Source organism: Pithys albifrons, chromosome 11 (genome assembly GCF_047495875.1).
Source record: "Pithys albifrons albifrons isolate INPA30051 chromosome 11, PitAlb_v1, whole genome shotgun sequence".
Lineage (NCBI taxonomy): Eukaryota > Metazoa > Chordata > Aves > Passeriformes > Thamnophilidae > Pithys > Pithys albifrons.
The window spans coordinates 26154788-26168229 of NC_092468.1; the positions used below are offsets into that span (position 1 = coordinate 26154788).

Consider the following 13442-nt stretch of genomic DNA (forward strand, 5'->3'; position numbering starts at 1 on the left):
GGCCATTCCTGTGCTCAGTCTGGAGCAGGCCCTGTTTCCTCTGCTCTCTGCTGAGCTCCTGCCCCGTGAGCAGCCTGGGCAGGGGCACGACAGGGAGGGCAGCCACTGTCCCTGCCTGGGCAGTGACACATGGCACAGGCACAGCTCCAGATGTCCCTCCCCTCCCACACAGCCTGTGTGCCCTCACCCTCACTCCCAGAGTGCCCTCCCACCAGCTGGCACACAGAGCAAACTGCTGATGGACTCCTGGACTTTGAAATTCACACATTCGTTCCACCAGAAGTTTTCATCTCTGATGTAAAAACCTATTAATCTTTCAGACATTTTACCTCTCTGGGCTTTATCTGCAGGTTTCTTGTATGGGGATACATGAGAAAAAAATGTCCTGAACCTCTCTGTCCTGAGCTCCAGCATGTCCCAGCTGTCACCAGCACCACCTTCCAGGCACTACCAACCCAGACCAACAGCAGCAGCAGAGACCCTTCACTTCACAGTTCTCTACAGTTACAGGTAACAGAACCTTACAGTTCTCAACATAACTAATGTGAGTAGTTGCATCTATTATTTCATTAGTTATTTGCAACTAAATCCTCTGAGTGTTCTCAAGCCAAAGAGAAATATCCAAACACAACAGCACAGGAGTGAGGTTGGAGGCACAAGGCTGAGGTGCCTCATGGGCTCCTTCCCAGTTTGGTAAGAATAAATTAAATAAATGGGACAAAGAAAGACACTTTGCTGCTGATGTGTAAGGAAGGGAGAGAGTATCCTGTCACCATGACCCAAACACATATCAGAGAATCAAAAATAAAGGACTGAGACCCAATCTTGACTGACACACAGGAACCCAGCACAGGCTGGGGCTGGTGGCAGCTCCAGATGTTGCTGAGCTCCTGACTGGCACCTGCAGCCACACTGGGGTTCATTCCACAGTACCAGGGCCAGCAGATGCTGAACCCCCGTGGCCAGGAACACTCTCAAGAGGCCATGGCAGTTTGTACACACACACAGGGAGCCTCAGCTTGCAGGAAAAGAGCTGCTGAAAATAATTCTAGTTCAAATCAGTCTATGATCCACTTTCTTGAGCCAAAAGATGCACAGATCCATCTGACCAATGGGTTCTGAAAGATGGGATGTGTATGAACACAGAACATGGACATTAACTGAGGAAGGAAACAAACAAATATATTTCTCTGCAGTGACAATGTATTATACTATAATTGTAAAGTAATCTAATGGGCTCTTAAAGACTAGAAAAAGAACAATTGATAAAAGACAATTTAAAAAAATACAGCAAAAGCACTACTTGGTAATGCAACTACAGCTCAAGAATAATGTTTAGGCTCCCTCTGAAAGAATGGGCTTTTAATATTCAAATTAACCCCCTCAGGCTTGAAAAGACTTTTGGTAACACTAAAGACTTTACATTTAAAAGGCATCCAAGAACTTGTTCTCTCTGAAAGGATGCAAGCATGACTGGGGTCTAAGTATGGCTCCAAGAAGCACAGACTAAAGGCTCCTAAAGGGCTTGACTGAAATCCATGCCTTGTGTCTCCAAAGCTTCCCAGCAGGAGGCTGAGGTATGTCCTGCACTGAAATGAAGATACTGGGACAAATGACCATGGCAGGCAGCAATGCTACAGTGCTGCTACTGAAAATCCTGGTTTTTCCCATTGAAGGACATACCTCAGGAGCTGCAGGGATACACTGGGCTAGGCCAGGCTATGCTCTCAACACCTCTCACTCCCTTTGAAACAGCCCCTGCAGGTGAGGAAGGAGGGGAAAGCAGACAAAGTGGGCACAGGGAGCAAAGAGGAAGGTGGAGCAAGAGGACAAGAGGAGCTGAGGGAAGGAGAGAGGACAGTGAGAGCCTCAGTGATGGTGCTGCCAGGCAGAGGCACCTGCACCACGGCAGGGCAGAGCAGCAGGGCAGGGAAGGGACACAGCATGTTCTACAGAGTAGGTACAACTCAGGGGCCTTGTAAAAGCTGCTCTTTGTTCCTCACTGCCTTTGAAAGTTCATGTGCCACTCCTCCCTCTGTGATCTCGGGGTTAGTGTCACACCTTCCCCGGCACAGCAGTGCCTGAGCCACTGCCAGGCTGGACCTGCTGCAGGGAGAGGGCGCAGGGAGGGCCTGGCAGGGACAGGGCACCTCAGCAACAGTTGGGGTTTGTGTGTTTATTCTCCCTGGGGCAGAGGACACTTCACTCCAGGGCAGGAAGCCAAGCAATGAACCATCTCCTTGTCAGCAAACAGAGTCCTGAGCCAGGCATGCAGAGCAGCCCAAAGCACAGCCCCAAGCACTGAGATACCTCCTGCCTCTTCCTCTCCTCCTGGCTGACAGCCTCTGACAAGCCATTCCTCTTCACCTGAAAAACAGACATTGCTATTTTTAGAATATTTTCGGGAAAAATGTGATTTAAATAAAATAATACAGGACTACAAAACATTGCAGCTCAATAATCTGCCCACTCCAGGGACAGCAATGAACCAGCAGAAATCCAAATCGTTAAGTCAGTGATGTCTGTATGTGATTTATCAAAAGAATTGTTCATTTCATTAAAAAACTATCCCAAGACACAAACACAGGAGTGCTGCCCCCAGAGCAGGCACAGTGGCACCATGGTCACCCTGCACGACCTCCCTGGACTTACACACACACACAAAACCCTGCAAAGTGTTTTCCCCTTTTCAGTGTGATTTCTTGACTGGCACGTGCACATCACAAGGTTTGTTTTCCTATTTGGTCAGAAAAATCTTAGTCCCTTTATTTATTAAACACACCTAAAATAACAGACCACCCAAAACAACCTGGAGGAGCTCCAGGTTCACCCTGAGCAGACATGGCCAAGCCCTGAGCAAACCCCCCCTCCACGTTTCCATCCTGGCCCCACCGAGGTGCCCGTCCCCACTGGGCACCCACAGCCACCCAGGAGCCTGTCCAGACACCCCTCAGCACCTCCAGCCACAACCACAGCCTGGAGCCACATGCTCAGCCACCAAATTCCACACCAGGGACTCCTGAAGTTTATTCTTTCCTGGTGCAAATCACACCCATCGTGTCATTTAACAGAGGAACGTTAAAACCCAAACTCCAAACCCAGAAAGTGAAGCACCCAGGAGGGCTCGCCTGCCCCGCGGGGCACCCGCGAGGGCTCGCCCGCCCGCGGGGCACCCAGGAGGGCTCGCCCGCCCGCGGGGCACCCAGGAGGGCTCGCCCGCCCGCGGGGCACCCGCGAGGGCTCGCCTGCCCCACGGGGCACCCGCGAGGGCTCGCCTGCCCGCGGGGCACCCAGGAGGGCTCGCCTGCCCGCGGGGCACACGCGAGGGCTCGCCTGCCCCGCGGGGCACACGCGAGGGCTCGCCTGCCCCGCGGGGCACCCAGGAGGCTCGCCTGCCCGCGGGGCACCCGCGAGGGCTCGCCTGCCCCGCGGGGCACCCGCGAGGGATCGCCTGCCCGCGGGGCACCCGCGAGGGCTCGCCTGCCCCACGGGGTTCCTGCCTGCAGAGCTGCTGCCTGCAGCTCCCAGTGCTGAACACAGGACCCAGTCAGAAGGACTCCAGGGGAAGGGAGAACACAGCAGCACACACGTGGCAAACACCCTTCTCCTCACGGAGCACACACATGCCGTGGCCCTGAGTCCTCACATGCACTGCCTTCTCCCAGTTCTCCCAGTCTCCTCCAAAAGCTCCCAAGGTACTGTCAGCCCCAGCCTTCTCTCCCTACTCCACTGTTCCCTGGCATGTTAAAGGATGTTCCTCATGTTATTCCTGCACAGCAGGCCCAGCAAAGCTGGACAGGAGGCCCAGGAATAAGGAAGGCAGCAGGGTGAGAGGTGCCACACTTTGGTTTGCACACACACCAAAGCACAGACTGACAGGTCAGTGCCTGTGGAAACAATGTCAGCATTCCAGTGCTGCAGTTGTTCTCTGGAACACAAGTCACAGATTCCCAAAGCACCACAAATACCTTTGGATACTGAGCAAAAACTAATTAAATGCCTATTAAAAAATTCGGGTACCTTTCAATCAGCAATGTGAAAGCTTTAGAGCACCCCCGAGGAGGTGCAATGGCACTGGGAGGTACAACACCACCTCCTGGACCCAGTGAAGGCTGCTCTGAAAGGCACTGACACAGGAAATCCCTGTGGACACATCCCCCAGTGTCAGTGTCCCTGTTAACACACACACTGCACATGGCCAGGGAGGCCCCTGTGGCACTGCTGAACCCCAAACTGCTCCTGCTCTGGCACACCTGGGTGGGGACACACAAAGTACACACGGACTCATCACGTAAGCAAATGGCCCAGCCTTGCACTCCCAATCAGCAGCAACACTTCCAAACAGACACAGGCCCTGATATGGAGACTATTTTTGGCATTCTGTGAAACAAAATTCAATTCCTAATTTTGAGGTGTCCAAAATGTTTTAGTTGAAATTGCCCCAACCCCCCCATTTGTGACACTCTGCAAACAGAAACTTCATGTAAGGCATGAACATGACCAGAAGGAACAGAGGGGGCCCAACAGCACAGGTACTGATGCTGTGTCAGCACTCTGGACTGGCTCTTCCCCAGAAACTGTTATCACTGATTCAGCCATGCAGATGAGGAGGAAAGGATGGAAGGACAACAGGTGAACTCTGGTTAGGAACAAGAAGTTTCCCCAAAATAAGAAGGTGGTGAAGGGAGGGAACCTCACCAGAAATATTTCTTTGAGAAATGTAATAATTAGCTGCACAATAAAGCAAATTGAACATAAGCCCTTTGATACTGGGAGAGAGCTGAGAACCTCCAGATGAGCCCTGAAGATCCCTGACAGTCAGACCAGGCAGTTTGGGCACCACAGAGAAGAGGCAGCCATGGACAAGGACAGTGTGTGGTTCTGGAAAGCAGCTTTTTAAATCAATGAGAAAACAATCCCAACCAAGATCAGCCTCAGTTTCACAGGTGTGGGCACACTGCAGGAAGGCAGAAACACCCTTTTTATTACTATTATCATAAAGAATTGGACAACTCCATGCCTGAAGTTCACTACCCCTCAAACAGGACTCCTGCAGAGAGAGAGGATCCCTCTGCCACCTCCCCTCCCTTTCCCAGCACAGGCACTGCTCACAAACACCACAAACATTATTCTCCTCCCTCCCCAACATGCTGAAACCCAGGACTGACATTTTCCAGCTGACTTCCTGCTGCAGCTCCAGACTCACTTTTGCATGTTTTAAACCCATTGACAGAATGTAATTTCCCCAGAGTTCTATCCACGGTCACTGTGAGGCTCAGAGTCCCAGATTTTGTTTTCTCCAAGCACCATCTTTTCCCTCATACTCCCCACTGCCACTTTGTAAAGCAAGTACAGACAGTGCTCAAGTTGCTGTGCTCAGAGCAGTAAAGAACAAGTTGGTTTCTGTAACTGAAGGATGGCACAGGACAGTTCCCCTCCTGAGATGGTCTTTATGCTACTGTTGTCTAACAACAAATCAGTATTTGAAATTCCTTCCAAAATACCTTTAATACATTTAACTGCTAGTTTGCCCAGGAGGCAGAAAAAGAATTGGAATTCATTATACACAAACCTTTTTGCAACACTAAGCAAATAAACTGTATTTAAAGTATTTGATTTGTTGAAAAAAATTTAGAGCAAATCTTTGCAAAATCACATTGTCTTGCCTTCTTTGTAATTCCTGACTCAGGGGGATTCCTGTTTCAGTACCTCACACTGCAACAGGTCACCAGCTCTGCAGTGTGCCCATCCAACCAGGCCTGGGGATGCCCCTGAGGCTTGGGCACTCATTTACTGAGCATGCACAGGGCACACACAGCCTGCAGCCCCAGCACTCAGGGGACCCTGCCAGGGCACAGAGATGAGGAGCAGCACTCTACAAGTTACACAAAAACCAAAAAACAACCCCAAAGCCTTTGTTTGAGGGATATCCTTCCAGAGGCCACAGAAACGATCAAAGGATAAAATCAGCCCCAGAAAAGGAATTTTTACAGTTTCTTCAGTCTCAAAATCATGTGTACAACAAAAACCTGTAAAAATATCAAGTGTTATCAGTAATTTGTCAGCCTCTAAGCAGGGAAGGCAGCAAGACTGCAGTGCTGATTAAAGCAGCTGAGGGTATTTGTTTATTCATGTTGTTCAGCCAAAGCCTCAGCCTGTGCTGGGACAGCAGAGCCCCTCCAGCCCAACACTCTGCTTTCCAAAATGGTTTCCACTAAATATCTGCACTCAAGGCAACTTAAGAGCCAGCATGGAGTGATTGAGAACAATTCAGCAGCAGCTTGTTTGTAACTAACTTTTCTTCAGTCTAATTCACCCTTTTAGTGAACTCACACAAACCCTTTTTTAACAAATCAGTAAAGTTGTGTCTTTGCCAAATGCAGGACCCGAAAATGAACTCTCTCAGTTCAAACAAAGACTAGTAATTGATGGGGACTCCCATGTAGTTCTTATGAAATGGAAAAGAAGATGACAAACTTCAGCCAAAAACTCCAGGAGCAAGTAAGAACTTTGCTTCAGCCCCTGTGAGGTCCTGCCTGTGGCCATGCCCAGCCCACACTCACCACAGAGAGCTGGCTCCACGTCGACCTCAGGGGCTTGTGCTGAAAAACCACCTTCTCATCCCACTTCTGCTCTCGGGGCTCACACTCCTCATCAGAATCTATGTCCAGAGCTTTCTCCTTATAGTTCTGATACAACACAGCATTTTCTGCAAAACAACCACAGTGTGTCAGGCAGTGCTACAAAGTTGGTTTAGCTGCTCTCTTAAGAATTTCAAGTAACATTTAAACAAAGACAGAAAGCAAAGTGTGTCTGTGCCCTCAGCCCTGCACGAGACAAAGACAGCATCTGAGTGGGGCTGGACAATGGTGCAGGACAGTGACAATGGGGCACTGTGCCACTCCCAGGGATCCTCACAGACAGAATTAAAGAACAGATGTGGCCTTTGTCAAGAAAAAACAGAAAACAATTTTTTCTTCCTTGGTTTGCTGTACCCTATTTCATAATTAGCCAGCAATTAAAAACAGGACCATGTGTCAGTGGATCAGTCTCTGACCTGGAGGCCCCACTATCTTCATCTGCAGGACCATCACAAGGCCCACGACCACCTTCCTGCTGTCAGCTGTAAATATTGCCTTCACATTTCAGCAAGACAAGGAAATTATCCTAGTTCCAGAATTAAGGCCAGAACTGTTCCAAACAGAAAACCCAGAGCTTTCCTGAGTAAGCACGAGGCCTGTGAACCTTAAACCAAAATACACTCATCATATGTTTGCGTTGTGCCATCATCAATCCTGTACTTTCAGTGGCCAAGAACCACAGGTGTGGAGCACACCCTCTCCACCTCCCACCCTTTGCAGCAGCAGACAGAGAGGACAGAGGAATTCAGCACCACAGTAACCCACAGGTGGATGAAGCCATTCAGCAAGTGGGCTCTGAAAGGAACTTTTAGATGGGCCAGACTTTGGGTAATATCCAACCTTCCCCTAAAAGAGAAGGGGCAGAGCAGAAGGTGTGGCTGCTCCTCACACAGCCCCACACCTGGCTGGGGGATCTGTCCCACCTGCTCAGCCCCCACAGCCCTGCCCAGGGTTAGACAAGGTCAGGCATCTGCATCACTCCCTGGGAACGGGGTACAGTTTGCACAGGAGAGGAAAAGGAGCAGAGCAACTGAGCTGTGAGAGGCACTGCAGAGACAGTCCTTAGCTGGGACCAGTCCAAGACAGAAAGGAACCACTGCAAGAGAATCCAGAAAACGTCACCAGGAGATAGTGGAGGAGGGATACAAATATGAGCAGGAAAGGGGATGATGCAACCAGAACAAAGTAGGAAGGCTTGAATATGGACACAAGAGGCAGGTAACACAGCAGCTGAGATGACCTCAAGGAGGCATTAAGCAGAGAAAAGCCAAGTGAGTAGCAGTTATTACAATAAAACTTCCACAGACTCATAGCCAGGAAAGATTTTTCTCTTGTTGAAATATTGGGAAAAGCAGCAAACTTGGCAAAGCTCAGAATTAAGAAGTGACACAAAAATGATGATAATGGTGTTTTTCTGGCACTTAAACTTGAAGACAAGGTAGCACAAAAGAAAAATGATGACAGAGTCAAAGGATTCATCCCAGCACTTGGCCTCTGAGGAGAAGAGGAACAGCTGTGACCCAGCAGCTCAGAGTAAGGGCTCAGGGGTGTGTGTGCTGCCCCAAACCTGTTAATGCCCCACAGCACCTGCACCTGGGCAGAGCCCCAGGGCACAGCAGGGAGGCAGTGCCACTGCAGGAGCCCCTCCCCTGGAACCACACAGGACTGTCAGGGCTGAGACACACCCAAGGGCTCATCTTTCGGGAGGGACACGAGCTTAAGTGGAAAAGAAGCCCCTCACACTAACCCCCATTTTTAGCCTGCTGTTTTATAAAGTATCCCTGAAGTGTGTCCAGTGCCAACATTATGGTTCCATATTTCAGTATATTCTACTGAAAAGCAGGGTACTTATTCTTTGACTTTGTACTAAGGAAACGTGGAAACCGACCCTGAAAGTTCATTTCCCTCAGGACTGAGTTATCAGCAGGTCTGTGCAGGGCAGGGCTTACCTTCCCCATCGAATGTCCCTTGTCCCTTCAGCATCTTCTGGCAGATTTAATAGAAAAGAGATAGATCTGTGTTAGAAAGAGAATGCAAAATAACCACAGCAACAAGAACGTGTGTTATTGAACACTTAGGCACAAAATCAACAGGTTCTAACCCATAAACTTTGGCTGTTAGACAGAAGTTCAACAAAAACAACAGTTTCACTACAGAAAGTGAAAAGCTGTTCCAGTTTCCTTTTTCTCATGCATTGCTCATTGCATTTTCCCCACGTTTCATTTTCCCTGAGTTTCAGAAGCACAACCCAGTGGCTGCAGAGGGCTCAGTGAACCTGCAGCTCATCCCCCTGTCCCGGGGCTGTCCTGGGAGCCCACGAGGCCCAGGGAGTGGCTGCCCCTCCACACTCTGCAACAACACCCGCTCCAAGAGCTTTGCAGATGAACCTCCCGAGAGCAAAACAAACCTCTGAGATGAAACAGCTGCTCTGCTGCAACAAGTCCTCTGTGCTGAGAGTCTGTTTAATAAAACACGACTAGCAGAGAGCTCTGCGTGTTAGGAAGGGACAATGTCACATCCTCCTATTCTAAACATAACTTACTGCTCAAGTCTGCTACCAACTCACATCACCCCCTACTCTGCAGCTGTTCACAATTTCACCAATTCCTATTTCATCACTTGTAGCATTTTCACAAAAGCTTCTATTACCATAATTTTGAATTTGGCTGGAAACTGTCATGAAGTTGATAATTATTTTAACAGATACAGCATCAGCCCTCAGCCTGGTGTACTTTATTACACAATTCCACAGATATCTATGAATATAATTCATAAAGTAACAAATTATACTTAAAAATAAGGAAATACAATATTATACTTTATGTTCAAGAGTATTTTCAGTAAGTCTTTATAACTTAATTCTAAAGCATTAACATGCAATTCAGATCTCTACTACTCCCAAGGGAGACAACCAAGATTTAAAAACAGGCGTTCTGCTTTTGTGTGCAAGCATTAGAATTAAGATAACTGAAGTGGTCCCTATTGATTTAAGAACCACACAGTGATTTGTAAAATAATTTAAAAGTGATGTCTCAGATAGAGGAGCGCAGGAGGAAGTTTGTTTTTCTGTCTCTGGCAGGCAGAGTTTATTAAGACAATGTCTCTTTTTTCCTGTTTACTCCTTTCTAGGAAAGGCGTTTTAAGCCATGAGTTGGGCTGTGAGAGCAGCCCCAGGAGGACACCCGAGCAGGAGGCTGCAGGAGCAGTGCTGAGCTGCCCACATTTCAACACACTCGTGTCCCTGCAACACCTCACTGAGAAAACAGCACTGCCCGACTCGCAATAACTGCGAGAAGTTTTGTGTTAGCAAAAAGCAAACTGAAAAACTCCTCCAATTTGTGGAAAACGTGGAGTCAGCAGATGACGCTCCCGCGGAGCCACACCATCACCTCACCTTTATCCTGCCCAGGCTCGAGAACTTCTCCTTATCCTCGGCCACGGCTCTCAGGATGGGCTGGGACATTCTGTTCTTCTTCTTGCAGCCGTTGGCGCCGTCGGTGTCGGGGGCGCTGCCCACGGCTCGGCGATAGGACGTGGAGCGGAGCCCCCTGCGCAGCGCGCCGGGGCTGCCCGAGGGGTCGGGCTCGGGCTCGGGGTCGCTGCCCGGGGGCGGCCGGGGGGGCTCCACCAGGCTCCGCGCCTTCAGCGGCCGCTCGCGGGCCGCGCCTGAGCCCCGGGGCCCCTCGGCCAGGCCGAGCGGGATCAGCTGCTGCGAGCCCAGCCGGAGCGCCGCGGGGCTGTGCGTGCTCAGCAGGGCGGGGGGCTCGGCGGGGGCACCCCCGGGGGATCCCTGCGGGGGCTCGGCGGCCTCGGGGGATGTCTGCGGTACCAGCGGGCTCTCAGCAACCCGGCCGGTCCCGGGCGACCCTTGCGGGTGCTCGGCGGCCCGGCCGGTCCCGGGGGGTGTCCGCGGCCCCCCCGGGGATGTGCCCGGTCCCCCCGGGGGCTGGGCGGCCCGGCCGATGCCGGGGGATGTGCCCGGTCCCCCCGGGTTCTCAGCAGCCCGGCTGGTCCTGGGGGATGCCCCCGGTCTCCCCGAGCTCGCAGCAGCCCGGATGACCCCGGGGGCTGTGCCCGGTCCCCCCGGGGGCTCGGAGGCCCGGCCGATGCCGGGAGATGCCCCCAGTCCCCCCGGGGATGTCCCCGGTCCCGCCGGGGATGTGCCCCGTCCCCCCGGGGGCTCGCCGGCCCGGCCGCACGCTGCGGGCTGAGCGCTGGCCGCGATCACGGCGCGGTCCCGGTGCGGGGCTGGCCCCCCAGCCCTGGGCGACAGTGCCCCCCGGCCCTGCCCGCTGCCCGCTGCGGGGACGGTGCCGCGGGCGGTGGAGCCGACGGGGCTGTGCGGGACCAGGTCCGGGGCCAGGTCCGGGGGCGGCCGCGCCGTCCCGTTGGGCAGCGCTGCCATGGCGGGCCGGCTCACGCCGAGGGCGCACCTGTCCTCCACGGGGAAGTCGGTGACGAGCAGCCCGCTGGGGCTCTGGTACGACTGCGGCCGGGGCTTGCTCCAGCCCAGCGGCCGCGGCCGGGGGGTCGCCCGCCTCCTCCAGTGCGGCGCGTCCATCGCCGCCCACCCGCCCCGCGCCGCTCGGGCCGGGGCTGCGGGAACGCTCTGCGGGCGCGGGGCCAGCGCGGGCCGGGCCGGGCCGGGCCGGGGGAGGGCGGGGAGCCGCTCCGCTCCCAATCCCGCTCCCAATCCCGCCCCACCTGCGCTCGGCCGGGGCGGGCGGAGCGGCGCTTCCGCCGGCACAGCCCCCGCGCCAGCCCGGCCCTGCCCGCGGGGAGGGAGGGAGGGAGGGACAGCAGGGGTGCCCCGGGGTGTGCGGGCTGAGCAGGGGCTCCCGGGGGGAGGGACAGCAGAGGTGCCCCGGGGAAGGCAGAGCCGCGGGCAGGGCAGAGCAGGGCGGGCGGTGTGCCCCAGCCAGTGCCAGTGCCAGTGCCAGTGCCAGTCCCGGCAGCGACAGCGCCCGGGCTTCCCGCTGCGGCATCCACGAGTACCCACGCGGGGGAAAAAGGGTTGAATTCACCCTCGACACGTGGCCATCGCGGCAGTCGCGTCCAGCAATGCCACCCCCTGGACCTCGGCTCTTCAGTGATGCCACCCCCGTGTCCCACCTCAGGTGTTGAGTGATGCCACCTCCGTGTCCCACCTCGGCGGTGCCAGCCCGGGCAGAGCCTGGCAGGGCCCCCCTGCCCCACACCTGTTCATTCATTAGAGAACACGTTGCACCTGCCCGGCTGGGGCTGCCTTGCTGTGCTAAAGCGCTGGGAGAAAGCTGGGAAAGCAGCTTTGCGTTAAAAAATAGGACATAAACCATGAATCTGCTCGGAATTCTGACAAATGACATCACCCCAAAAGGTGTATCTGTAAAAATGGTGAAACCTAACTGTGACTTCATACATCTTACAACTTAACCTTACATCAAAGGAGAACAGAGTAGGTATTAAAAAGCAAACCAAAGGCAAGCCCACCTTTCTGCGCTGGTGGCTGCACGGGGAGGGCACAGCCCTGCCTTCACCCAACACAGGGCATGTGCCCTGGCAGCCCAGCCAAGGGCCCTGTGCTCCCCACGGGGCAGCCTCAGCAGAGCCCCTGACACGAGTGACACGGACGTTTTCCTGTCCTGTTCCAGTCAATAATTACAACGTGCCCTTCCCTCACTGCCTGCTCCTGTGCAGTTAAAACCTGCTCTGCTGCCACGGGAAGAAAATAATGATCTCTATGTTTTAGAAACCATCTAGTCACAGCATGTGGAGCATTCAACATTAATAATTATTTAGCACCAGTATTAAGTGCCACATTAGACATGAATGTAAAATAAAATTTAAAATACTTCCCTAGTATTAAATCACAAAGCTGAGGCTTCCCTCAAATGCACAAAAGACAAAATCTGGGTGGGATTCTGTTCCTGTGTAATTAACACATGCCCTCTGGACTGGCAGCACAGAAATCCCTGGATTATTGGGAGGTGCTGTGGCCCAGGCCCTGGGGCTCTGCCTGCCCTGTGGGGCTGCCCCAGAGGGAGGAGAGCAGCACTCACCTGCTCTGTTGGTCCTGCTCCTCACTCAGAGCTCTGTCACTGCAGCTGGGGGGAACATTCCTGGCATTTCCCTCTGGGTGACCTCAGGAAAGGGCTCTGCAGGGGGGACAGAGAACCTTTGTTAGGCTGAGCAGATCATCTCACACCTGGCTCAGAGGGCACTTGGCTTTCATCCTTGCAAGATGCAAACTTGATTTCTGCTGAGACTTGAACTGAAAGAGCAATCCCCAAAGCTTTGATCGGAGCCTGGACTCAGCAGTGATGTTGTATGGCAGGTGCCTGGCAGGTGGAGGGCTGGAGAACTCCTGGGGAGTGGAGGAGAGAGTTCTGGAGAATGCTCAACAAAATTACTTGTTTATTTATGGATGGGCACCCACTTAAGCTCCTGGATAAACTTGTAGGAGAAGGGCCAGAAAAACATTAGATTTGTAACTGTTCCCTCCAGACTTGCAAGGGTTCATATATTGCCAAATCAGAAAAGAATAGATTAGAAGTGTTCTGTGATCTTTTTAAAGAGATAAAAAAGAGTATTTACACTAATCCTGTTTAGTAGGTAATAAACAATCAGAAAATAATACAGGAGAAAACATAAGGAACAGCCCACCCCCTGTACATAAACCTCTGATATATTTATTCTTCTGCCAGATGACCCAGGGAAAACAAAAATCATACTAAGAATCAAATTAAGCAAAGCACAAAGAAATTAAAAAGGGGAAATTTGTATGTCCCACAGATGAGAGAAAACTCCAAATTGCCACTCCAG

General features: G+C 52.6%; 1 protein-coding gene across 2 annotated transcripts in view; it reads right to left on the bottom strand.

The window, feature by feature from the left end:
- ARHGEF26 (Rho guanine nucleotide exchange factor 26) overlaps positions 1-13442 on the bottom strand; it is a 110855-nt gene that overhangs the window by 19253 nt on the left and 78160 nt on the right. For both annotated transcript variants that reach the window (XM_071566767.1, XM_071566765.1), the window contains exons 2-5: positions 10036-12775; positions 8591-8627; positions 6564-6709; positions 2311-2367 (exon numbers count right to left, since the gene is read on the bottom strand). In XM_071566767.1, coding sequence (XP_071422868.1) covers positions 2311-2367; positions 6564-6709; positions 8591-8627; positions 10036-11202 — 1407 coding nt within the window. In that variant the 5' untranslated portion in view covers positions 11203-12775. The remainder of the gene's footprint in view (positions 1-2310; positions 2368-6563; positions 6710-8590; positions 8628-10035; positions 12776-13442) is intronic.